At 52.3% G+C, this 27627-nt stretch overlaps 1 protein-coding gene across 1 annotated transcript in view; it reads right to left on the reverse strand.

Moving 5' to 3' along the window:
• Positions 1 to 319: 319 nt before the first annotated feature.
• The window catches only part of LOC116951052 (uncharacterized), a 32281-nt gene continuing 4973 nt past the window's right edge, over positions 320 to 27627 (reverse strand). Inside the window, exons 3-10 of the mRNA XM_032969407.2 lie at positions 25997 to 26064; positions 24824 to 25013; positions 15633 to 15780; positions 13383 to 15063; positions 10602 to 10900; positions 9431 to 9485; positions 7863 to 7971; positions 320 to 5318 (exon numbers count right to left, since the gene is read on the reverse strand). Coding sequence (XP_032825298.2) covers positions 5183 to 5318; positions 7863 to 7971; positions 9431 to 9485; positions 10602 to 10900; positions 13383 to 15063; positions 15633 to 15780; positions 24824 to 25013; positions 25997 to 26064 — 2686 coding nt within the window. The 3' untranslated portion in view covers positions 320 to 5182. The remainder of the gene's footprint in view (positions 5319 to 7862; positions 7972 to 9430; positions 9486 to 10601; positions 10901 to 13382; positions 15064 to 15632; positions 15781 to 24823; positions 25014 to 25996; positions 26065 to 27627) is intronic.

Raw genomic sequence — 27627 nt, forward strand, 5'->3', positions numbered from 1 at the left:
CTAAAAATCCCCCTGACGTCATTTGAGAGGAGTATGCCGGCGTCATATCCGAATTCAAAACACTACCTGCAAATAATTCATTTGGGCTTACGCATGGCAGCATGGCGCCTTGAGACACTGTGAAAGGTGCCTACTCAGTGCAAGTGATAAGTATTGTCTGTGACCCTACAGTGGTTGAATATCGTGGATTAGATGAAACAGCCAGCCTGGTTAACCAAATAATCAATACGAAGTCACCCCAATGGTTGTAGTGATAAAAAAGTGACCAATGTACCAACGCTCGTGCAATCACATCACACACACACACGTGCGCACGTGGTCAGTTTAAAATTTTTGTTTATTTAGTCTCAACGAAAGAAGCAGCACTATTAAAGAGATACAAACATATAAAGCTGTGTGCTTAGTTCTTACCCACACCAGGGTGAGGTGTAACGACCAGACAGGAGGGAGTTAGTCCGTCGGCGAGAGGCTGCCTCGTGCCTCTCTCACACCGACCATCCACGAGACGCCGCTTTCCACAATTAAACACAGATTTGATGAACAGGCGGTCGCACTTTGCCGACACGCAAATGACGAAAAACCCCACCATCCCACGAACAAACAAGCGATCCGGTTCGGCATCCCGAACGACGTGGGCGCGAGCGCGCTCGCCACCGCTGCTACCGACGCGGGGCGCTCGCCACCGCTGCTACCGACACTGCGCGCTCGCCACCGCTGCTACCGACACTGCGCGCTCGCCACCGCTGCTACCGACACTGCACGCTCGCCACCGCTGCCGGCATCGCGTCCCAAAGTTTGCCTTAAGGGGGCAAAAAAAACGACAGCGCACTTTGCTCAATTCAAATTACACACGGGCAAGATCGCTCAACCCCCCCCCCGCCACACAGGCAGGCTACACCGGTCCTTTGCGATAGCCTTGCGCCCCAAACACAAACGGTGCTCGACAACCGCTCTTCACCATCCGTCATGGACATCCCTCTGCGTGGCACCCCATCGCAAGCGGTGGAAGAGAAACGGCAGCAAACTTGGGATCGCGCGCTGGGTCCGACGCGTGCAGCCACGGACAAAATTTCAACGTCAACGCGTAGTCTCGCTCCTCCTTCCCCCCCCAGCACGTTTCCTCCAAAAGATGTGACTAGACGTAGTAAAATTCACCGATACGTGAATCAGGGGGGGGGGGGGGTGTCTGGGGAATTGTGCGAGAGCTAATTTCACACCAACGGTGGGAGAAGAAGAGAATTAACAAAATCAGGCCCACGGTGTGAGAGGCGAGCAACGGGGTTAGGACACTGGCGGCTTGAGGAGCCGCCGCGCGTGGAGATAATTGGTGTCGAGGCTTCACTAAGAAATGTGATGCAAAGCGGAGCAGGCGTAGGCCCTGGGGAGCCCACCACGGGCGAGAGAGGGGCCCATTCATCAAAACGCTCGGTTCATCCGTACATCAGCGGGGTTTCCAAACTCCAGTCCTCGCGACCCGCCACGCCGCACATTTCCGCGCTCACATTGGGCGCGCTCGCGATAAAATCGCCAAGCTGTTGTGCAACTGCATGCACCCCGATGATCGCTGGACACGTCCCGCACACCACGCAGGGTGGCGATTAATCCCAATCTGATCTCCCCGCCGTACGAAACGCACGCCTATATATACACACACACAGTCGCACACATGGACGAAAAAGCCCCCATCTCGATTTGGTTGCACGCTCGCTCTTGTCAGGCGGCGTTTTTATCAATCGTCGGGTGCGTGCGGTCGCGAGCGCTGGAATTTGGGACGCTCGAGGAAGCGCGAGGCAGGCGACCTCTGGAAAACGTGGAGAGGACCCCGATCAACTCTTGCGTCAATTCGAAAGAAACAAAAATCCACGGGGCCACATTTTAACCTTGAGAGCCAATAACTGTACTTTGTTCCCAGTCCGATTCAATTAAAGATTAAAGCAACGTTATTAATAAAGATATTAAATTGGGCGGGCACGGCTCTCTGGGGGAGCTGACGCGCCGCTGTGCCGACCTCCCGGGCAGCTCGTGACAGCACCTCGACTCGCACCATCGATTCGATCCCCCCTCCTCCACCAACCCCGGCAGCCTTGGGTGCGGTGACCCAAGCGGGGAGGGGATGGGTGCGGGGGGGGGGTCGTGGCTTTAACGCCATGTCGCCGAAATGGCCTTCCCGAAAGAGCAGACCCATTTGTCTTACTCCCACCTGTCACTTCGGAGCAAGCCGTGGGCGCCGAGGCCGGGAGCGGCGACGCGGCCAATCCCCACGCGAATGCTCCCGGCCGCGTCAACTAAACGGGTGGGTGCCTCTCCGCCCAAGACACCTGTGCGACGAGCTCAAGAGCGCGCGACACGTAAAACACGCTTGGGCGCGCCACTGGACGTGACCGCGCGCACAGGTCAGCCGGGTTAGCTGCCGAGCGACGGGCGATACTCGAGGCCTCTCCGGGAGCAAAATCAAACGATTTGCGTCGGCGTTAGCGACGCCCCCCCCCACCCCCTCCCCCGGGGGGGGGGGGGGGTGTCGAGATAACGCGCGCGCCGACAAACTCGCGACGCCAGATCAGGGAGCGTTCAAGTCACGAATGACGGGAGTGCCCAGCCAACGAACGCGAGGGCGTAACCGGCACCCACACCACGCATGCATGCATTTGAGTGGGCGCGATGGCACTAGAGCGTGCACCTAACAGAACTCACAGTGGACACCAACATCACGGGTCAATGCTTTATGCAGAGCGGAGCAACGACTCGCCAAGCGCAGCGTCGGAGGCACGGGCAGGCCCGGGTGACATTCACCCACGCGAGCTTCCCTTGACCCTACCGAGCGACCGACTGCCCGGCTCACGCCAATTCGAGAGGGTGTTCGGCGGACTCCGTCACGTTGACCGGACGTGTGGTTAAGGGGCGGGCGTGCACACGCTTTTTTTCCCCGCCACGCGCGGTTGACCTGCCGGTCGTAGACCGCGGTGCGCCCGTCTGCTCCGCTGTGTGGAAAGAGGTCGTAGGGGTCGGCGGGATTTCAGATGCTAGCCCCCCCCACCCCACCCCCCACTATCGTTTCAACTGCCGCGCCGAAGTCTCGGGATCGAACCGGCGACCTCTGGATCGCAAGCCCAGTGCACCGCTCTCCTCGAGGCCACAGCGGCCGTGGCGGGCCTCGGTGTCGCTGTACCAACGGGAGCTGCACGGAGGCGTCTCTATGCTCCGCGGTTTAAAGGCATTAAAACCCTGAACGTATTGCACAACCTACGACAGCAACAAAACCCAATGGAACCGTGACTTCATTAGCGGGAGCGGCAAGCACGGTTTGGCGTCCGCTGCACATAAACATCTCCTCCCTCTGCGAGACGAGGGAGTTTTGTTTTTGTTTTAATATCTGGCCCAAAGTGCATTTCCAGGTGGGGCGTCAAATAGCAAGGCCAAGGCTGGATACCGACTCCAATTTAGAGGGCTGGCATTCCATCACGGGGGTTTAACACAGCTGGTGCAGACAGGAAGAACAATTGGGAGTTGCTAGAAATTGGAATTTGCATCGGCTCTGCTCGTCACAGCTGCCGGGGTGATTCTCTCTCCGTGGGTGTGGATGCACGCAGAGGAGACCGCACCAATCGGCCGGCCCGCTTACATTGCAGTCACGTTCCAACTTCAAGTGAGGTGTAATGTTTTATTCATAAACGGTTTCACTTCATCTAAAGTGACCAATTTACGGCTACCTTTGCGATCTTCACGCAAACACACCGAGTCCAATTATATAAGCCCTCAGTCAAAGGTCAGCCTATACAAGGGTACAATACCAGCAAAACGCGCGCACCCACACGGCCAGTTTTCACGCACGCACAGCCCGTGTACATGCGCACGCACACACGGCCAGTACACACCCACGCACACACAAGCACACGCACACAGCCAGTATTGCATGCACACAGAGACAAAGATTTCCCCTACAGCATTAATGGACTTTTGGGGCAACTGCTGTTTGCGAGCACGTACATGCACACACACACACACACTGCCAGTATACACTTATCCGTATTAATCTGAAGAGCTGCATAGCAGATTAAAAAAGAACGACGTTTCGAAACAGTAGTTATAGATCAACGGAAAACACGACGACGACGACACTTATCACACCATTGTTATTATTATGATAAAGGCCTCATTCCATGTTCTATAAAAAATTACGATGTTAAGAAAAAGATAACAGTACTAATAAAACCAACCAGCATCACGTAATAGTGCAATCCTCTGCAATCACGTCTTAAAACAAAAACGAAAGCGCACTCCGTGTAGCAAGCACACACAAGCACCCATATCTTTATTTAATTTGTGTACAAGGTGAAGGGGTCGACATTCCGACCAATGTCCTGTACGCAGCCCCGCTGTGTGAGGAGCCGAGCGCCCGCACACGCGACGCGCAGGGCAGCTGTCTGCCGGGACGAAAGCGACAGTCGCTTCTGTCCGAATTAGGGGATTCCGAATCATCGCTCTGGAAGTGGAAAGCGCCGGAGACGCATCTCCCACGGGGGGGGGGGGGGGGGGGTGGAGGCAGCCGGGCTCACATCGTTCTGCTTACTAGGAACATCGGGGAAGCATGTGGCGCGTGTTGGGGGCGGGGGGGCCAAACAAATATGTACAACATTTTCCTTCCACGTACCAATTCCCTAACCTAACGTGCAATTTGATCGTCACCGTATCCCTGCGCGGTCCCGGCTTCGGTGCCCCAAGTTGTGAAGATGGGCACCGGCATTCCTGGCATCCACCAGGCACGCAACGCCTCGCACCCGACCCCAACCCTCCCGCAATGCCATGAGAGATTGCGGAGATTGTCGTCAGCCTCGTCGTGCTCAGAAACGAGTGCGACTCGTTTTTAAGCAAGCGTCCCGTGATGCCGGGGCATTTCGGGAGACCGCTATGCGCAACGCACTCTCAGCGGGGTGGTTTTGACGCGTGCACGAGCTGACGAATCGGTGCGCTTCTCTAGAACCCCTCCCCCCCCCCCCCCCCCGACGTTTAGAACCCTCGACGTGTTTGCAGTTGGGAGTGGGGGCGGAGTGTGGTGGGAGGTGGAGGCGGGGGAGGCAGAGGGCAGACCCAACGGCGCACGTCTTCATCACCAAAATAGAAAAGTAAAAAAACGGAAGGACCTCGACACTGGCAGAGAAGCAGGAGGGCGAGTGGCCGGCCGGACCTAGATCTTGGGCAGCTTTGGAGCGCTGATGGCCGGGTGGCTGTCGAGCAGAAGCCTGCGGCCTATGCTCTTGTAGTCGAAGGTGCAGGCGTGCGCCTCCGCGTAGCGGTGCATGCCGCAGAAGTTGTTGCCGCACCTGCGAGGTGGGGGGGGGGGGGGGGGGGGGAGTGTGGGTGGGGGATCGCACGGGTGAGGAGGGGGCATCTGCGCGAGCGGAGGGCCGGCGGTAGCCCGGACGACGCCGACACCAGGCCCCGTTAAGGTAGGCGACGGCGAAAGTAAATCCGATGAACTAGACCAGAGTGATATAATGGTGGCGATTTGCGTTTGACAGAGCTGCCTTCCTTTGCGCTGGGACGTCTCGGAACACTTTACAAGCGATAAACGTCCCCTTGGACGCGTCTCATTCCTCAGCCGCCACTGCATTATTATTCTTAAGCGTCGTCCATCGTCCCTTCTAGCCGTCACGTGTCTTGCCCAAGCCCCATTCACTTTTCATTTTAATGGCGAGGATGATGGAATTATAACTGTGGTGTGGACTGCTTGTATTGAAGAATCGTCGGGGGGAGAGGGGTGGTGGCGGCGGCGGCTTGGCAAGTCCTTCATCCAGCAGTGGATGGATCATAGATGATGGTGAGCATAACAGTAACAGCGGTGGCTGCCGTGAAAGAAGTCAAACGTCCCGATAATAATGAGTCTCGTCGACCGTTTAGTAAGGCGGGTGTGGGAGATGACCTCCTTGACAGGAGCCTTGTTTACGGATGAAGCAGAAGCGATGGGGCAGATGGCATGGGAAATCTATCGCTCGCTGTGCCCCAAGACGAATGTGCAGGTTCGCACGGGCCACAACAGCTCCTGGGACGGAATAATTTTTGTTTTAATCTTTCACTGCATCGTCTTTCCCCCCCCATTCCCATCCCGGCGGCACAAACCACGTCGTTCAAGAGACGAGGGAATCCACGCGGATCTCTCGCGCAGGGCAGCGCGAGACGAACCCCCTTCGCATTAAAGAATGGCCCGCGCAAGCGGATACCACAGAGCCACCCCCGAGATCGCTTCGAGAGACATCCCGTCCTCACCATAGGGAGCGGCACTATCCCGCCCGTATTGCCACGATGTTCGCTGCACGACAGGATGAATGAATTCCTGTAATGCGGTGGCACGTGGGTGCTCTGCTTGTGTCAGCCAGATGGATGAACAACCGTGAATAGAGCAATCGAGGTGTTAAATAATTTGCCTGCCAAGGGCCGCTGGAGGCAACGCGTTCGCCGAGCCTCGCTCACGCAAGCGAGGCCTGGGCCTCTCGACGGGAGCTCCCTCCCTTCCCGCCTCCAAGAAAATGCTGACAAACGATAACCCCTTTGCAGCTGACGAGCGACTACCGGGGGCATCTTTAACACTTTACGACGAAGGCTGATTATAAGTGAATGCGTTGTAGCGCCCGAGATCGCGGCACTCCTCGACCATGAATCATGCCCAGGTGCAGTGGCGCATGAGCTCAGTTAAAAGGGAAACGTGGGTGAGAAGATTGACTGGAAGAGCAGCGGCGGGGGGTTGTTATTTTGTGCGAGATTGCACGGCAATTATTTATTTGCTGCAGGCGCTCGCTTTCATCCACGCCGGTGCGAAGCGGCGGCGTGGAGCAGCTCGCGCTTACGCATTTTGCTCTGTCCTTCCGATTGAAATGCCGCCCACAGGTTGTACAACAAAACCAAAAGGAAAAGGACCACTAATTAAATACTTCCGAAGACAAAAGCGTGTTTACTAAATTGTTGATTATCATAAGGGTAATGAGATCAACTTGTGTAAAACTCACAAAACGACCTCCCCATTACCCGTAGGCTGATTATCGTGGTTGCTGATTAACCAAGTAACTGTGCTCTTGTGCGTTCATACGCATGTGCGTGTATATTTTTTTTCGTGTCAGGAGCTCACAAATACTTGAAAGATCCGGATACATGCCCATCAGTGAGCTCCTCCTGCAGGCGAGGCTGTGTTGGCTGGGTCATGTAGCCCACATGCCCAGCAACTGCATGCCAAACTAGCTTCTGTTTGGCTGAATAGAGGGGGCTTAATAGGAACGGCACGGGCTGGGGGAGATGGACTAATGTGGTACAGAAGAATGTGGAGCTGAGTGGACTTGTCAAAGACTGTAACCAGCGATGTCCAGATCAGCCTCTACGGGGGAGATAAGTGAAGGACGCTACTGGGCAGTTGGAGGTAGTCACCCATCAGAAACAGCAGATAGCAGAAGAGCGACGCTCACAACAATGAGCGGAGTATAGGGTGGCTAAAACGGAGTAGGTTGGCAGTGAGGAGCACAGGGGTGCATCTGCCAGTCATCTCAGTAAGTCAAACCCATGGCATCTGGGTCTATTCCATGACCTCCTGCCAGCGGGCATTTGACACTCCACGTGGCCTCAAAGCGCACCTAGCCTGGCACAAGCGCCGCGGTGACGTCACCCCCACTTCGCGGCGAATGGCAGCTGTTGTTTATTTTCACGCACAAACATCCCAGTGCAGGACCCTCCAGACAAAGAAAGAAAACGATTGGTGAGCAGTTCCCGATTTTTAGGGAACGGGTAGCCGATTCCGGAAGGGGTTACAGGTTAACCAGTTGTCCTTTGACAACCCCCTCCTCGGTGGGTGCGGTGCGGGGTGAGCGACCGGGGTGGCTTGCCTGCACTCGTAGCTCGTCGCCAGCCCCGTCTTCCGACCGCAGAAGAAGCACCTCTTTGTCGCCGCCTTCTTCTTCGGCTGCTGAGTTTGCGCCACCAACCTCGCGCCACCTGCCATGCACGAGACGGAGGGGGCACACGAGGGGGATCGGGGGGGACGTTGAGGATCTAATAAAGGTACACACGGGAGCTTCCACCTTCATACGACGCCCGCGCGTGACGGTGCCCCCATCGACCACGACTCCATCTACTATGACGTGGACAAGTGGGGGTACGTGCCGGGTGGAGGGGGGGAGGATTTGGATGAATATGACCAGAGTTTCTTAAAATCCATGGCCACAGTAGGGTCAGCGCGATTCTGATTCTACATTTCAGGGAAATCCGTGAAGAGTTTGCCTTGGACCAAATCACCCGATGGGCACCGAGCGTGTAGAACGTGGGTGTTTGTAGGATGCTGCAGGCAACATTATGGGCAACAGATGGCAGTGCAGCAAAGTCCATTATTATACTGTACTATCCTCCGACATGTGACCAGCGCGGTAAAGGTTAAAAAAAACCCTACGACCCGCATACCGTGGGGGGGGGTGAGGCCTTATAATTCAGTGGCGAACAGAATAACCGGACCCCAACGCCACAGACGTGGCCGACATTAAAAAGCCACGCAGCCGGCGATGACGTGAGGCGCCGCGCTGATTTGTAATTTGACACGCCGTAGCGCGAGCGCATGCGCGCGCAATCGCAGCACGCTCCTCGACCGTTAATCACGCCCAGGAGCAGCGACGCATGAGCTCAGTTTAAGGGAAGCATGGGGAGAAGATGCGACTGGGAGGAGATGAGCAGCGGCGGCAGCGGGTTGTTATTTTTTGCGCGAGATTGCAAGGTAACCGATTGATTTAGTTGCAGCCGCGGCTTTTATCCACGCCGCTGAAAAAAGCGGCAGCGCGCAATTCAACGGTCGTGCTGAATCGGGCAATTGCAGCATAAGTACCTCGCATAGAGAGAGGTCTTAAAATTCTATTTGGGCCATTCTTGTGCTGATCTCTGTTTTGTCGTGTGTGCTCCTATTTCTGTTTGCCTCATTGTTGCACTTTCTTTCATCCTCTTATTGATTTCTGCCCTCTTGATGAACCGGATCACTCGAGCGCACGAGACTATCCAAGGTCTCCAGAGTTCTCGCCTGGTCAAACGACAACTCTGAGACTTGGAACTCTGCAGTTCCATTTTGCGGACTCGAATGAGCTTGCGTCTCACGTACCGTTCCGCCGAATCAGCACTTGCGAGAAACAAGCTGGATTTTCAGCGCGAACATGAAAGCCGCGTCGGGTTTCGGTTAATGGGGAGGCGACACCCGGCGGATTTAACACCCAGCGCCCAGAAATCAATCGGCTGCTGATTTAAACGGATTTGACAAACCCAACGTCGACGCTCGGGTAGAGCGGCAGAGACTTCTTCCGCTCCGCCATCACGCGATCGTAGCTCTTTCCCTGCCATTGGCAGAAAGTGTTTTAGTGCAGGCGAGCGCCAATACGGCTAAGCGATTGCATCGGCTCGCGGGGGTTAAGTGAAATACCTGATTCTTCGGCCTGTGGAGAGCAAGGTTCCGAGCAGCGAGCACCATTAAGAGACTGCACGCGCACGGAGAGGGGCACGCAGAGACGGCGGTTCACACGGTACGCAGAGACGGCTAACGCGCCGCAACATCCACGCAAAAACCATCTCGGCTTCCTTCCTTCGGCAAACAAATCCCGGGGAGTATGAAGCGTCCGTTTGATTTTGTCCATTGCATTTTCACCGACAGCTCGCAATCATGCATTATTAAAATGGCAGCCTTGTTAAAATATGAAATCGTGAATTATTGAGCGAGGAGGCAAAATGCTACGCGCTCCCCTGCTACACGGGGAACGAACGGAGAATGCGCGCTGGCTACTTCCGCGTGAATCGCGGCCTCTCCGCTGCATGCCAGGTGGACAGCGCGATCCCTCTCCGACCACAACGGACAACACGTGTCCCCTGTTCACACTGCGTCAGGATTACAACCCCAGACAACGCCGTCGTCGGTAAAGACGAACGGAGCCTGCAAAATTTCAGGGATCACAAGTGACGCCCTGACCAAATCTATACGCCCACCATTCCTTCCACATTCACGGTTAAACCGCTAACAGTGTCTGTGATGTAACGTTTCACTACGTGACGATTACCGCGATTTCCGTTTGCCATAAGTCTGTAATGGTATTTCGCATTTCTATCATTTGTGTACTTTGCCATGCTTCCAGTCCGAATAGAGATTACTTACAAAGTTATTTAACTGCAGTGCACTCAACATTAGCCTGCCTAAAATCTTCTAATCATTGTAACTTTACAAACTGTGATGCTTTTACTGCACACACACACACTGTCATTTGCACAATATTTATCCAGTTAAATTAATTACTACATTCATCCAAGCATACTTAAGTTCCGATGTATTTAGACCTTCAATGACTGTGTTTGTTATTTCATAAATATCTTGTCAAAACATAGAGATGTTGATGTCAGGAATTAAAATATTAATAAGAAAGAGCAATGATATCACGATCATCCTGGACCTTGCATCAAACATCGTATCGCCACATTGCGGCTCCCGTACAACTCTGTCAGACAGCGGGGGGGGGGGGGGGGGGGGGTGAGCGGACACGGGCCGCGACCTAGGATCTACGATCCGTCCGGAGGCCCGGCAAGGGCGTCACGCCGTGCGAGCTCACGTAGGCTGCGGCCCCGCCGGCACAGGAAGAGACGGACGCCGCCGCCGCCGCCGCCGCCGCCGTCGTTGTCTCAGCCCCGCGGCGGTGCAGCAGGTCGGGCGTCGAGGCTCGAGCCACCGAACTGACTTGCGGCAGGAGGCGGTCGCGCGACGACAGGCGCGCTAGCAGACGCACGTCTCTGCTGCTGCTTCTGCTGCTGCTGCCGCTACCACTGCATGACGGCACGGCGCCGGCTGCCGCGGCGCGGTTGCCCTCCGAGCCGCTGCTCGGCCTGGCATGCGCGCCCACCACCTTCTTGCCTGCGTGGTACAAGCGTGGGGGGGGGGGGAGGGGAGTCACGGTTGTCGGCCAAACCCTGGTCACCGTCACTGTTAGCCGGCACAGCACCCAAGGAGGCCGACTGGCTAATGCCACGCCCGGCCGTCTTCGCGTCCCCAGTGCTGACGTTTACACACAGCAGCAGGTACTCTATTAATGCCGAGTCGACCTTGAGCAGGTGCACAGGACCGATTCAAATGCTACCCCATGTTATTGGTCGCGAGCGGGAGAATTGAACACTGGTCGCCACGTAACACGGTGCGACATCGCTCCCCAGGCACGCGCACGCACAAGCACACACGCAAGCACACACGCACGCACACGCACACGCGCGAGCACTGACCGGGTCAGAAATTGAATTTGGGCAGAATTCATCACATTTTAGGGCCACGAGAGCCACGCGGGCCGTCGAACGTCCGACTCTGCCAATCTCGGGCCCGTTTAGGTGACCGGCGGCGGCCAGGAGAGCAACCGCGACGTGACGTGGGAGCAAATAGCTGTGCGGCGGTGCAATCAGAGGGACGATTTCAAGAATAAAGTCTTGCGCTCGCACGAATGCGCGCGATCAATCGTGCAACTCGGAATATACTATTTGTAATTTCGGCAAGGTATTCGTTGCTTGGGTTGCACTGAGAGACAAGAGGAGGAGATACGCGGATTGGAGAAGGCACGCAGGCTGAAAGCAGAATTTTAACCGTCAAGAAAAGTCGGCGGGACCGGGGCGTGGACGTGTCGCGGTAAAGAGGCGCGATGGCCGGCGGGCAAGAATACGGGCAGTGGCGGCAAGAGGAGGGAACGGGTTCGGGAAGACGTCCTCTGTGAAAAGCGAGCGATGAATTCAGCTCCGTTGCAGGTGACGGGGTGCGCGTTCGTTAACATCACAGGTCCGCGAGAGACGGCGACGACTCGCGGAGGGGCCTTCACCCAGCGGTGCATTGACTGCGGCCGACGATAACGATGGAGAAATCACATTTGCTTTTTTTTATTTTGTTTGCTGGCCCCCGATCGTAACAATCCCTTAAATCGCCGTGATGCAATTTAAGGCCGAGTCAGCACATGCCGGCGTCACGCCATGCGTGACGCAGCACCGTCTCTCACAATCTCACGACTCGGCGATCCATTTAGCGCCTGCACACAAACACACTTGCACCTGTCATGGGAATGCGGAGTTTCCACCCACTGGCTCAGGGCAGTAAAAAGGAGGCGGGAGCACCGCCTCAATGCTCATTTTGAGTAAGGAAGCCAATCATTTACTTTGGGAGGAAAATTGGAACACCTGCAGTAACTGACAATTAAAGGCGGCAATTCAAAAGGAAGATAAAAGGGTGTGGGGGGGGGGGGATTTGCATAAAATTGTTGAAGGAAACACGTGGGGGACATGGGTGGCTCGTTCCGAGGAAGGTTAAGCAGCAGCGTCGCACAGCACAACTACTTCGGAAGAGCCATCTAAGGGCGAGGTTCGCTGCAGGGTGGAGCAGCACCACCAGGCTGGTGAGCGTTAATAACCAGCGAAACGACATTTACCTTCGCAACCTTCCCCACAAGGCCCAGTGGCGCCCCCCCCCCGGCACCGCTGGCAACCGGACATTAGCGGCGCATGTGGCAACCCTCCCCTTTCCATGACGGTGAGGGGGGAATTGATTGGATTCCTTATCTCATTCATGCCGCCCGTCTCATTTCCTCTGCATTGTTTCTTCCGTTAGTTTACAGACGAGATCTTCTTAAATAATCGACAAGCACGCGCATGCACGACTCAATGCCCGTGCCGTGAACGTCACAGCGGATTTTTAGTCGCCGAATCGTCACACGTGCACTAGGGTGGTTAAACGACAATCGGATTGGGTAGGGATTACGAAAGGCAGCAATCGGTCATCGATTCCAGTGGAATACGAGCAGGGAGCGCTTGGAATACCCACACTTTACCCCACCGTAGACGACCTGTTGTTTGACTTCCCGCGGTTGAACCCAATTACACTGCTGGGTGAAGGCGGGGGAGATTTGCCCAGGCCGGGAGGTTCAACCAAGCCAGCGACCTCTGGGTTGAAACCAATTTTAACCACCCTAACACAGAAACACGAGGCAAATGGAACCATATTGATTATAATAATCAATTCTTAAGCTTATTATTATTACGAGTTGTGCAAAATGAATGCTAATGGTACGCATATCAATTTCTTGGTAAACGTTTCATGTCCACGTGATGCATCTGTGGAGAGCCGTCTGCGTGCACACGAGCTGCTGCGCAGCGGCTGGACCGTTGAAACGTGACGGCGGCTTGGGAGTTAACCGAGGCCGACGATATCGCCGACGGCGCGCTCCCGTTACATTCCTCAAATAACAACACTGCGCGACGAGGCCGACATGAGCGACTATGGACACATTGCGCGAGAGAGGCGGTTCAGAGGAGACGAGGAAGGTTCGACCCCCCTTTTTCGGAGACGCGCGGGGCGGCGCGGAACTCACCTGCCGACACCATCCTGCCCGGCTTGCCGGCTCCGCCAAAGTTTTTCTGAAAGGCACCGGGGTCCATCGGCGAAGGCAGCAGGACCCTTTTCGTCTGAGCCGGCGGGCGCAGGTTGCTCGCCCCCATGGGGGACGGCGGTCCGAGGCCGTCGTGGGGCAGCCTTGCGGCACGGCGGCGCGGGGACGGCACCAGCAGCGGCTTGAGGAGCGGCACGGGCGGAGCGCCACGCCCCCCGGCAAACGGCGCGGTCCGAGCCGCCCCGCTCTTGGCGGCCCTCGGAGGCTCCCCCGCCGACCGCTTCAGCCTCTTGAGGGTCTTCGTCGACTCGGAGAGGTCGTCGTAACCGGCGCCGCCGCGGTTGCCTTTCGGCTGCCTGGTGGCGCCGTGCGAGGCCCGCGAGCGCAGGGACTCGCCGCCGCTCTCCGCCCCCACGACGAGCTCCCACTTCGTGTCGAGCCTTGCGTCGTCGAGGTCGCTGCCCTCCTCCGGGATCATCAGCCGTTCCAGAGCCTCGACGGTCTCGGCGACTTCCGCTTTGTACGCAGACTCCCTGCTCTCCGCGGCGCGGGCGGCCGTCGCCGCCACCGCCGCCCTGGAGATGTCCATCCTCTCCATTTGGTCGGCGAGTTTCGCGAATTCCTCCGTCGCGACGAGGTGTTCCGGCGCGGCGTCGGCGTTCACCGCGGTCGCGTCCTTCTCGGCGCTCGGCGGGATGCAGAACGCTGAGGGGCCCATCCCCGGCAGAACGCCGCCAACTTCGAGTTGCGGAAAAAGCGAGTACGCGGGCCAAATGTCGGCCGCAGAGAGCGCGTAGGAGCCAGCGACATGCGAGTTGTTGAACAGACTGCCCCCTGCTTCGTGCATCAGCAAGTGAGTCTCGGAAGCCAAGTCCTCGTGAGTCGAACCCAGGGTTCCGTCAGAAGGCGGCACCGCCGGTGCACCGCCGGCAGCGCCCGCCTCGCCTCTGCCCGGCACGGCCACACCCTCCAGGGCTGGCACGTAGCCCGGCAAGGCAATGGGACTCTGTTTGTTTTCCAGAACGTCTGCCCCCACGGACAAGCTGCCACCGGTGGCGCCGCGCAAGCCCTCAGAACGGACAATCGCGTCAAAGGCCGCACCCGTCAAGGCGTTGGCCGCAAAGTTTCCGCCGCTGAAGAGGGCAGCTCCGTTTGAGATGGCGGGGAGAGGGCTGAACGAGGACAGGATGGTGGCGTGGCCCGTGGTGGCAGCGGCCTTCTGATGGTCGGTCGTCGGGGCGCGCGCACGCTGCCCGCCGGACACCTGCCCAACTGCTGGGTGGAAACCTCCAGCAAACACGCCGGTGGTGAGCAGGCTGGACGTCAGGTGCGGACCACCCTCCGGCATGACGGAAGATATGCCGTTGATATAGGGGGAGCAGAACGCTAACGGGTTGGTCGTCAGCACAGTCGGCGGCGGTGGCACCGTGCGCGATGGTACCCTGGTGACCGGGCTGCCCGGGAGATGCATCGATGCCGTCGGTTGCTCGGAGCTCTCGGCGTTTGAGCCGCAGAGCGGCGGTAGGCAATGGGGGCGGCCCGGCGACTGGCTTAACTGCGGGAAGGCACGCAGACGTTGACGGCTGCGGGAGGCGCAGATCCCGCCAATGGAGCGCAGAGACGACGGAGGCCGCGGCTGCAGCTTGGGAATGCCTTTCTTGGGCTGCAAAGACAACCACAGTTTTTTATAACTCCTCCGTTTTAATGAGGGTTGTTAAATGAAAGAAGGTAAACTTGTTTCAAAATCGATAACCAGTTCAGAAAGTCAGGAACCTTTAAGCGATCAGAGTGTAACTGTATTCAGGAATGCACCGATTGGCACGTGCAAACGTATAAACCAGACTGCCATCCCAGAAGATGGAATCCTGGATTGCAAGTCTTGTGCATTCACCATTACGACATAGCAGCTGCCCCCTTCACCCATACATTGACTTAGTTTATAGTGAAACACCTCAGTTCACACCGGCAACCGAGAATGGCGAGTGGGCAACATGAGCATATATATTACACCGACACATGACGACCAGATCACAGCTGGAGAACAAATCCATCTCCCATTTGTGCATCGGTTTTCATGAAATGTGCCGTCCGGTTCCATTCACTGTTGTGTAACGTTGTTGAAAATAAGACAGAATAGAAATGCTTTTGAATAAAGCACATGACATTCTAAACAAACGACCAGATAGCGACGCAACGACAGTGCCGACCGCGCGAGAGGAAAGTGTCCACGACCTTCTTGGCGAGGCTCATGTGGTTGCGGAGCATGCTCATCTTGCTCATGGTGAGCGCGTTCTCCTGCAGCTGCTCCACCGAGGGGGACTCCTCGGCATCCTCCTCCTCCTCCTCCTCCTCCGCGTAGAGATTGTACATCGAGCCGCCACTGCACAGCGCGCACATAGGGAATTTTAGCGGCGCACGCACGCATACACGAGGCTCAGATCTCCCACGTAGCCTCAATGCAATGCCGGGGTTGTTATCGAGTGCCTGTCATTGACGACGTGGCTCACGAGGTGGTAGTGGTGTGGCCAGTACCACGCCGGCCACCTTGTTTCCCAAGTGCCGAGGTTTGACACGCTGCACCAGGTACTCAATTCAGGCAAAGTTGACCAAGGAGAGGCCCAGGATCAGTTTTGATATGTCACCGATGCTGGCTGCAAGTGATAATTAAACACGTTGCCGGGTTCGTAGGGCAGTGCGCTAACCGCCGTGCAGCCGCTATCTTACGCACGCAAATCCCCGTATACACACACACACAAAAAAAACATCCCCGTATAACCTTCGCAGACTGAAGGGGGAAGTGCTGTTAGTGAGCACCTATGAAGGCCAGAACGGCACACGAGGAGGTGGGTGGCCAGCACCACGCCCGACTGCCTTTGTCTCCCCAGTAGCGATGTTTACACACCGCACCAGGTACTCATTTGAGGCTGAGTCGACCTAGGGGAGGCGATGGAAGCTGTTGGTGCGCAGCGGCCAGACTGCGGCGTCGCAAGGTCGTGGCAGATGGCGACGGCGTAGGGAGGGGCCTCTATCCACATTTTGACCGGTGACAACTCGCGGGAAAAAATGTGACACCGCAGCTCAACAAGATTCAGCCCCTTGTCGCTGGAAGCCCCACTAAGCGGCCGTCCACGGGGTTGCGACTATGCTTCAGCACGCTTGTCAGCGAGAGAGCGCCGAAGGCAGGAGAGGGCGTGTAATAGTACTTTTAAAACAAAGCACACAAACAATGTATTTAAGGAATCGCCTCGGCAGTGGTGCACATGCAGAATCAAACAAATAACGCTAAGTTGATCGCAAACATTGCCCGATAAAAAATAGCACATCATAAAACTCGCGTTTTGGGCATTATAGCACTATTACAGGTTTGAATTACTTTATCAACTTGTGCCATGGAATGAAAGTACCAATGAGCGTTGTTTCCGTGAATCTTATGGAGATTAATTCAGCTGTCTGGAAACCACTTTGCTCTGGTACAGAACCAATCTTTGTCTTATTCTTAGCTCTTTCGGTAAAGTCACGTTGAAGGGAAACAATAAAATAATAAAATATATATAACAATAAATAAATTTTCACGACGTTTCGACCACAACACAAACGGTCGTCATCAGGTGTGTCAGTTCGCATTAATTAATTTAGTTTAAAACGATGTACTTATTTATTTATAAAAAACGGCAGCGCCACGCGCAGCGATTTGGCAGTTTATTTAGATGGACGAGTCCATCTACGTTCTGAAAAGAGGAGGAAGGAGACGAAAAATTAATGTATGCTGTCTGAAAGCCACTGTAAGCGTGAACAATCAATTAAGACCTGAAATGGTTTATCAAATCTTTCCAATGATTGCTAAGCCAGAATCCATCTTCTCGGTTGAAATTGTCTCTGTGCTTGTATATGTGGATAGCCTCATGAACGAATCTCTCATGGTAGCCAGATGGCTTTCAGACAGCATACATGAATTTTTCGTCTCCCCCCTCCTCTTTTCAGAACATAGATGGACTCGTCCATCTAAATAAACTGCCAAATCGCTGCGCGTGGCGCTGACGGTTTTTATAAATAAATACACCGTTTAAAAATAAATAAATTTATGCAAACCGACACACCTGATGACGACCGTTTGTGTTATGGTCGAAACGTCGTGGATTTTTATTAATTGTTTTATATATTTTTTATTATTTTATTGTTTCCCTTCAACGTGACTTTACCGAAAGAGCTAAGAATATGAATTATTGCAGTCACGAAAGCTTTAAATCAAAATTCAATCTTTGTCTTGTTTTATTAAATTATTCCTGTGCTGAAGGACTCCGTGAGCTCTATAAGTCATGTTGTTATTGTGCTGTTGTAGTAAGCACACACACACGACATTCACACCTTGCGATTGTGTCATCCACACACCACGATGGTTATGCAACCAAAAAAGGTCCCCGCGGTATTGAAAGGATGAGCTGGAACAAAGAATTATATCGCAAATCCACCGCAAATAACAGGTCTCGTAACAGGCCAACGGAAGCCTGCCATTTTCACATCAAATGGCAGCGAATCGCGAAGAGGCGAGTCAAACTTTTACCTACGGCAAATAAAAGCTCCACCACGCGTCACATGATATCACCATACCGAGTACGGGCAAAAGGTTCAGCAACACTTTTTAAGCATACTTTGACTTCACCGTAATGAGTTTTAGATTACCCTAAAGTAGACCGTTTCCAGACAGGGTTGATATTGGATGGTAAGTACACCGTCCCGTGTGGCGGCTAATTTATCATTCTTAATTAAGAGCGCTGAAAACCAACCACAGTGTATAAAGCAGGTTCTCTCTCTCTGTCTGACCGCACAAGAGCAGAAATAATAAGTTGGAAACCAAATGGCTATTTACTTGTTGATTTATTTTCAGCTAGGATATGCAGCTGCTGGGGAGAACTGTGGTGCAGCAGTTAACAGACTACGTTGTGAACTCGGCCCTGCAATTCACCAACCCAAACGTCGGACCTGCGCCTCCGATCAGCACGGTTGGCTACGTACGGTGCGAAAGAAATTCAACATACATATGTAGATGCATCAAACGACCAGGAGTGGATTGACAAAGGGCTGTGAAGAGCTGAAGGCGTCACCATGACCCTGGGGAGGAGATTGTTGGCTGGAGCGAGAGACCGGGAGTAACAACTCCTCCCCGGTGCTATGGGTGCCAGTGATCCACACAAGACGTATCTGCCTTGAATAATAAACAAATTACCTATGGTCGCCTGTCGTGGGTGGGAATGTCAAAAGTGCTGTGAATTATCATTATCATTTATTATTTCCAGCAGCAGCTGCTGTTGCCAGGTCTTGGCTCACGGCTAGAGCGAGACTGTGACCAAGGAATAGTCATCGTAACTTACAATGAAGCAAAGGGCGCAGAGCATGCCAAGCGAAGCAGCGCCACTATTAAGGAACGCTCACAACTTCAATCATGCCATCTGCATCACGTCGCAAGAAGGACGGCTCCATCTGCAACTCTCGCAGCAGGCAGTGCAATACCCACAATAATAGCTATCTCCATTCACGGGAGGGGCATATCCCTCCGCAAGACATGCAAAGCATCACACCAAAACAAAATGTTGCATTGCCAGAGCGGGAATCGAGCCAAATTTAAGTAAAAAACTGGAACTAATTAATGTTAATTTTTATCGTGTGCAGTCACTCCTAACCAGGCTGAGGCCATCACAACTCATCACGAGTGACGATGGGAGGGAATTCCCATGTGGAGCAGTGCGGGGGAAGAAGCAGAAAGAAAAGCGGCGACCTTACGCTGGTATTAAAATCTCTTCATGGCTTTGCCCCATCTTACCTCAACTTCCTTCGTCTCGTTTCATGTCCCCTCCCGCCCGCTCCGCTCTCAATCCCTCCTACTCCTCACCATTACCCCCTCTCCATGCGCAATCACCGTTTCCACTCCTTTCCCCTACTTGCCCCCTTGCACTGAAACAAACTTCCGCCCTACATGAAGCAACGAGCACCCTCCCTGTCGAGTTTTCCGCTCCTGCCCAAAGACCGCCACCGCTTCTCCACTGGCCCATCCTTCCCTCCATCCCTAGGTACCCACCGTAATCCCCGTACCCACCAAACCTCCCTCCCCATACCCCATCCCTATTCACCACATCACTGTTAGCTACCCTCCTCATTGTACCACTCGTAACCCCTGTCAAGGGCCTTGGATAAAAGTGCTATATTAATATAAGACGAGACCTGCAGTGTGGTAAGTCGGTGAGTGTGTGAGAGAGAGTGGGCGAGTAAACACAGCCTGGTATACTGAGTTCTCAATATGGGAAGAGGAATGAAGGAGTAAAGTTTATACGAACAGCAACTATGGTAGTAACAATATAAGTGTGATAGGGACGCGGTGAGCGAGTGACTGAAGCGAATCAGGAAGCGCTAGATCGATAATCAATCTGACTGCTTCACTTGGAATTATATCCAGTGCAGTAATGTAGCAAATGGGTGCTCCACCGCACATATGAAAACACTCCAACTAACAGGCCAGGTACATCAGCTGCGAGGGAGTGGTCCGCTTTCAGAAGGCTGCGAGTTTAAATCCTGGGTTGGGAGTCAACTCGGACCATCATTCCTTCCAGGGTTGATAAAATCATTACCACTTTGCAGGCAAGTCAACAGTGGTTGTCCTGTGGATGAACTCGCCTCCATCACAGCAGTGTGGAATTTCCACACAGCTGTGAGATAATGCTCCTTTAAATCAAAGTTAAATCACTTTGACTTTTATTCCACCTTTGGCCGAGTTCGTGCTTTGTATAGGGGAAATGATCGTTCGGAATTAAACAAGGCTCTGGCACGGAAAGGAAAACCGAATCATCTCCATCGCTACGGCGGCTGGCAGCAGCTCATCCTCGCTGCCAGGAGCCACCGTCACCAAAATAATTTTCGCACACACACACACACACGCGCGCGCCTTGCAGGGACACAGACCCCGCCCCCCGTGTTGCTGCAGCAAACGTTGATGCGAGGGAGCACAAGGTGCGCCTGCTCGCAAGTCGCCGCGCGGCGATCAAGCTGCCTTGTCTGGTGGGTTTATGCAATAAGGACGCCGGTGAGCCCTGCGTGGAGAGCCACCGAGTCTCCATCGCGCTCAACCGACCGTTGGAGCGGCTCGAAATGCGCGCGACGCGACGCACACGGCCAGCTAATGGGCCGGCGAGAGACTTGGACTGAGCGGAGGAGGCCGCTTAATAAAACATGCCGCTTTGAACAGCTTCTGCACGCTCATCTCATCCATGAGTAATGCTTGTTGGCACTGCGCTGCGTGCGAGCGTCGATAATGAATGTAACGCCAACTCGCCGCAATATCTGAACCCGCCATCCAATGGAACATATCGTAACACTAATTGTTTTGTAATTCTTCCCAAAGGGACCATTAAGCGCATATCAAAGAGTCTGCTCGATAGAACAAATTGTCCGTGCGCACGGCAGACAAAAACTAGTCTGAAGATAAATGACATTCATCTCGCATTCACCTCAAGGAAAGTGCAGAATGATTAAAAAAATCCTTTAGATTATTTTTGATTTACATCTGCTTTAAAATTTCATTGATTCTGGGGGTAGTGAGAAACAATATTCGACAGGTTAATGAAACATTTTAATGGCACTCCAAGCACAGCAATGAGCTACCACAGCGGCGTAAAGGTGAGCACGCCAAATATTTGGTCCTGCACGGCAGTTGATACAATGCGGCAAGTTTTTGAAACCTCCCCCGCTTCTGTCCACAAAGCAGCACACTACTGATCCACCAAAATTAGCCGATCGGCAGGTACGTGGAAGAGTAGGCGATTGCCCTCCAGAGTTTATTCAGGCGGAAGCCCATTAGCCAGCAGTGGCATGGGCAAGCAATTGCAGGACTGCATCTCTACCTTTTGACTGCAAAACGAGAGCAAAGGCACTGGGGCCGCTGTGCTGTTTGTGCGTTTGCTCCAGCCATTAAGTGCATTCGTTACCTACGTTCAACTGGAAGTGGTTGCCAGTTCCTAACCAATTCTAAAATAGGTAACCGGATAGATACTCTTTGGTGTCTTTCGGTAAAGTCACGTAGGTATAAAAGAAAATAAATTAAATCACGACGTTTCGGGCGCAACACAAGCGTCCGACATCAGGTGGGACAACCACAGCAAGAAACAATTGCTGAAATGGGCAAAAGGGGTGCTTGTATCAAATCTAGGTAACCGGATGTCACTCAACAACGCTACCTCTTACCAAGTGTGGAATTCAACATCCAGCCTGCTGCAGACTCACGCACGCTGCGCTGAGCTCCAGGGGTCCTGGGTATAATTCAGCCATGACCATGGGGAGGTATTCCAAACCAGCGATCACCTCTGGCACTTTAATCCTCAGTAGATGTGGGCAGTCGTGTGGGTAGGAGTGTTGGAAGAAGAAAAGTAAAGGGTATGTTTGCAATTTAGATCAATCACAAAGAAATGTATTGCCGTTGAAAAAATGTTCCCTCTACAACTATTTTCAACAAAGTGAAAATGGGGTGCCGCTGTAGCGAGATTTTAACTCCCTCACCTGGTACGGAGGAGGCCATGGGTTCGATCTCCACCTTGATGCTTGTATATTCGGAGTTTGCACGTCTCTCTCCCAGTGGTTTTCCCTCCACATTTAGAATCACATGCGTTTGAAGTATTTGGCTGCTATAAATTCCCACTTCGTTGAGATATCCTTTATGGCCAAGTGGCTTCTGAGAAAAAGCTCTATAGCTCGGTGGGCCTTACCGAGTAATATAAACATAGTTTGATGGAATAGGCCGTATTAAAACATTGGCAGTGGAAACCGTGTGGATAAATGCGATAATGAACGATTGGGAACGCCTTCATGAATATATTTATTCTTAATAATTACACTTGTTTACCAGGAAAGCCTCGCTGAGGGGGGTGATGTCGCTACGTGTAATCCCAACTGAGCAGTTAGCAGGTAACTTTTGAGCATTGGGATGTTTGGCAAATTCCAATTATATTATATTTTGGGTTTTTTTTTATATTGAAAAAAAGCTGGAGAACCTAGGGGAAACCCATGAAGAACAGGGGGATAATTAATAACAACATGCAGAGAGATGTCTGGGTCGAGAATAATGTCCAGGAACTTATTGCTATGAGGCACAAGTGTGACCACTGTACCGCCCTGCCACCATAAATAAAAAATGGATCACAGTTATCATGCCCTATAAAATGCCCTGCAAAAATGAAGCATATGCCCTATAAAAAAAAGTATTTTACTGGGAACCAGAGATTGACGAAGGAGTTGACATTTTCATAGGGCTCAACGATTGCAACATCAAGAATTAACGTGTTCGTCGCATTCCGTTTTTCAAAATTTACTTGGAATGGTATTTCCCAAACAATTATATGATGTAAATTTCCCAATTTGCTTGACATTAAATCTTTGGATGAAAGAGTGACCTTTTCGCAGTGGGATTAACAGCAGAGATTCCCATCGACCCTGCTCTGTGTCACGATTCACTCGGCACGCATCCCGAGGCCCGGCATTCTGGAAGACCAACGTCCACGATGCAATGAGCACGGAGTACTGGCACCGTGCCACGGCGATGAAATAATCATGGCCCCATGCGATAGCCCCGAATCTATTCGAAAAAAACCAAACCGACCGCAGTCATGAATAAAATAGTTGTACTCTTGGACACGATGCACGAGGAAGGTCCACAAGGTCCAGAAATCCATAGGCCTCACCACAAACATAAACCTACAGTTGATCATCGATACCGGCATGCATTCATCCGGCTTCTAACATTATCCGGCGGTCCCGGGGCGATCCAGTGAAAACCGGCAAAAACGCTACAAAGGCTGTACCAGTCCGGCACCATGTGCATGACCAAAAAAATAGGTATACTTGATTTTAGTGTAAAATATTATACACAGGATATTACAAACAACTTCAACAATAAAACTACTGCACGTATATACATTTTTCATTAATAATAACTACAGTAATAAAATAACAAAAAAATTACAGTGGGATCTGGCGAAAAGTGTGTGTAACTCGGCTTTCGTCGGAGCACAGGTCTAAAGGCTGCATTAGTCTGGAGATTGTCAAACACATGTTGTTGAAACAAGAGCGTAGTGCATATCATTACCCCATGCACAGTCTTCGAGATTGGAGTGGTAAGTACTGTACAGTAAATACAGTAACTTTTTACAGAAACCTTTTAATTTTTGTCTCTTTGTTTGTTTATTTATCCCATTTTCACATAGTCAACAAATAAAAAAACACAAAAATGCATAAACACAACGCCTAAAAATAATTTTATACAAGAATGTGCAAAAATAAGCGATTTTTAATGATGTTATTATCTGTCGTTTTTGAAAATACGGCACCCCCTTTCCCCCTTGCCCCGAAGCTGCCGAATAATCGATGTTCAACCTTACTTCTGTCATTCGGTCGTGTAAAAAACTCTGGAGGCAATCACGCAAAGGTTCACTCGCAAAGGTCACAATGTTGCACGTGTGCTTCAAAGGGAATCCACATGCATTGAACTTCAGAGAAGCTCTCCGCTTGCCGGGGGGCGGGGCGGGAGTCTTCGTCTTCTAAAAACAATACAATATCCCTTCTCGGAGGATAATTCGGGCATAGCTCATCCAATCAAAACATAACCTTTCGAAAGTCTCTGGAGCCCAAAGGAGTAGCAGTGGTGCAAAACCAATAACGGACAGGCAGGCAATGCCACCTGCTGGCGTCTAACTGGAAATGCTGCACACACGTTTCGGTACCGCGAGGCGAAAGAAAGATTACACGGCCGGCTAAATATGAATGGTCTTCAAACAACGCAAAAAATCGATGCAATTGTTACGCTTAGGGATTAAGCGTCCGATATCGTCAGATCTCGGAAGCAAAGCCAGTTTGTCCCTCGACAGCGATTGGAACGGGTAATTAACGTGCACGCCAGGCTGTCGCTGTGAGCCGCAGATTTGTGCCACCAAACTTGGTGGCAATAGCAATAACACATCACACGACGTGACCTTAACACGACCCCCTGCAAGCTGTCAATAAAGCCAAGTGCAATCTATTTCAGAGGGACACAATCAAATGGCAATTAAACTTCCAGGCGTGTTGGCACACGCTTGCAGCCCTGCGCTCGGGAGACTTGTCAAACTCAGCTGGCATTAATGTGGCCTCGATGTGGCAGTACAGCAAGCGGGCATATTTTTCAAATTTGTCAAAGTTACTGAGTGCCGGCTCAATGGCCCAAACTATTGAACGGTCATCAAAAAATAATAAATCATAATTAAATACATCTAAGGAAGACGATGAAAAATAGACTAAATTGAGACTTTGCTGTTTAGAAGCACCACGTCACAATTCACAATTCACAATCGCACGGCGCTCGCCCAGCAGGTAACGCACACCACCGCCCCGGCACGCACGCAAACACGAACCTGAGCGATTCGGAGAGCGGTGTGAGCGTGCCGTCGCTGCGCTCCACCACGCGGAAGAAGTTGAGCTGGTCTCCCTCCCGGAACACGAGCAGCGTCACCTGCTTGTTCGCCGGCAACTTGTCCAGGAGCTCCTCGCGGTTCTCCTCCATGTACTCGGCCATCTCGCGCACCGCCGGGTCCTCCACCGCCACTGCGCCATACACGCGGCCGTCATTATCACTGCAGGTGTGCCGAGACTCGCACCCCCGAGTGGCCGTCCACCATAGGCACCGACGATCCAGGCGCCCAGTGAGCTATTTACGTGTTGTGAAGAATGGCCGGTGCCTGAAACGTCGCCTATTATAGATAGTTTTTTTTTTTGCTACTGTGCAACAGCTGCGAGATATTGAAGAGGTTGAAAAGCGTTGGTGAAGAGGTGTGGGTAGTGGCAGCAATGGCTTAGGCCATGATGACATCTTGAATCCAGCACAGATGCAATTGTGGCAACGAGGATGGCCTGCTCTAATTACAATTCCCAAGAGTAGTGTGAAAACAAAAAACGAATGGACTAAAACATCCAAGAGCTCAAATAAAAATACGTAAAACTCACCACCGTTATCACTAGTAAATGTGTAAGAGAGCTCTCCAAGTGACATCTTGGACTCATTTACAGCAGTAGAGCTTGTTTAACATCCAGTCATGGTGAAACTAACACCGGCCTCATTGTTAGGCAATGTATTATTGGTGACACTGTCCGCTGTGTAAAGACAGTGACCAATTACAAACAAACAATAGACTGTTGGCAGTGTTGAACAAGTACAAACAAGGCACTCCTAGCTTTGTTATTAACACCACCATATACTACGTGACCAAGTCAGCCAGGATCTGCCTGATCTCATCACGGTTGAAACCTGGAGAGTGCTTGCACAATGAATCTTAAAATTGGCTGCAAAAACTTACGTGTTACAGTGTTTTCTTTAGAAACTCCGCACATTCCAACATAAAAAAAATAAGTTCCTACTGGCCACATTTATTTTAACCCCGGTAATGTGGGTGCCTCGGCACGTATATTACGCTGCAGGCGCCTCCCACTAACCCCGCCGGATTAGCGGTGCGCCCCACCCCCCCCGGCTCGGCACGGCAACAAGCGCCAAGGTCTGCTGCCCTCGGCCCAGCATTTTCGTGCTCACTGACCTTTGCGCGTGTTGATGGGTCCTCCCCTCATGGCTAGTACCAGCTTGATGGTGCAGCCATGCGTAATGCTAGGAACACACGGAGGAAAAGCGCGAAGTCATTTTACCAACACATCAAACCAAATCCCGCGACCCCCTCCCTCGCCCCCTGAGCCACTGAGCAGCAGGAGGGCGGCCAGCACTGTCAACAGATTTACTGCTCGCGTTTGTAAACAAGGTCCCCAAGCAAGGTTAGAACGGGACAGGGAGCCATAATCCACAGCATAGCCACGGGGATTTACACTTTAGCCTAGGAGTGTCAGAGTTAACACGTCATCAGTTTACATGAGGAATTTAAAAATATATGCGATGCATTATGTATAGTCAAACAAATCACTGTGGTGAAGTATGCTTAAACATCCATGACCGATATGGCATTGGGACTTCTTTGATTGCCAAAGCGTTGAAAAATATTGTTATGAATTCTAGATTTAAAGCTTTCGTGACTGCAAGGATCCATACTCTTTGGTTCTATTCGGTAAAGTCACGTAGGTAAAACATAAAACAACAAAAATCACGACGTTGCGGCCACAACACAAGCGGCCTTCATCAGGTGAAGGGATCAGGCTGTCTCGAGGACAGCGCTGGAGTGAAACACAGCCACGCTCAGACCGCGACCTTTAAGCTGTGTGCGAGGAAACAAGGTGCCTTGACAAAGGAATTAGCATAAAAATTAGCATTTAATTGGCCGACTTAGCATAGAGGTGGTGTACATGCGGGTGGACATGCCGGTTGGCGCGGGGGGGGGGGGGAGTTCACCTATTGATGATGTGAAAAGGGAATTTAAGAGCTGCGAAAGTTTGGGGTACCACTACTTGAAAAATATACTGTACCATTGAAAATTAATTACTTAAACTAATTAATTACTTAAACTAATTTTCAATGGTACAGTATATTTTTCAAGTAGTGGTACCCCAAACTTTCGCAGCTCTTAAAAATTCCCTTTTCACACCATCAATAGGTAAACTCCCCCCCCCCCCGCGCCAACCGGCATGTCCACCCGCATGTACACCACCTCTATGCTAAGTCGGCCAATCAAATGCTAATTTTTATGCTAATTCCTTTGTCAAGGCACCTTGTTTCCTCGCACACAGCTTACAGGTCGCGGTCTGAACGTGGCTGTGTTCCACTCCAGCGCTGTCCTCGAGACAGCCTGATCCCTTCACCTGATGAAGGCCGCTTGCGTTGTGGCCGAAACGTCGTGATTTTTGTTGTTTTATTTTTTACCTACGTGAATTTACCGAATAGAACCAAAGAATATTGTCATGATTAATCATATCAGGCAACAAGGCCCTGTACGCCCGATGACAATTTGTTTGTGTGCAAGGCGGACACAAACCCAAGCACCTCATACAATTCCTTATTTTGCTTGAAATCTGTGAATAAGAGCTCCATAACTCATCGGATTCCTCCAGTCTAAATAAAAATTCTGATTCCGATTGAGACGTAACACCTGCTTTTCAAAATGTACAGTGCACAACTGAAAAATCTTACAAGGTTTTTTGTCAATCCACTGCTGGATGAGAACCCCCCGATGCCTGCGCACTGCCCTCTACTGTTCACGAATATTACACGGTAATACATATTTATTCA

Source organism: Petromyzon marinus, chromosome 41 (genome assembly GCF_048934315.1).
Source record: "Petromyzon marinus isolate PM22_M1 ecotype Great Lakes invasive population chromosome 41, UKy_Petmar_22M1.pri1.0, whole genome shotgun sequence".
In the NCBI taxonomy this organism is placed as follows: domain Eukaryota; kingdom Metazoa; phylum Chordata; class Hyperoartia; order Petromyzontiformes; family Petromyzontidae; genus Petromyzon; species Petromyzon marinus.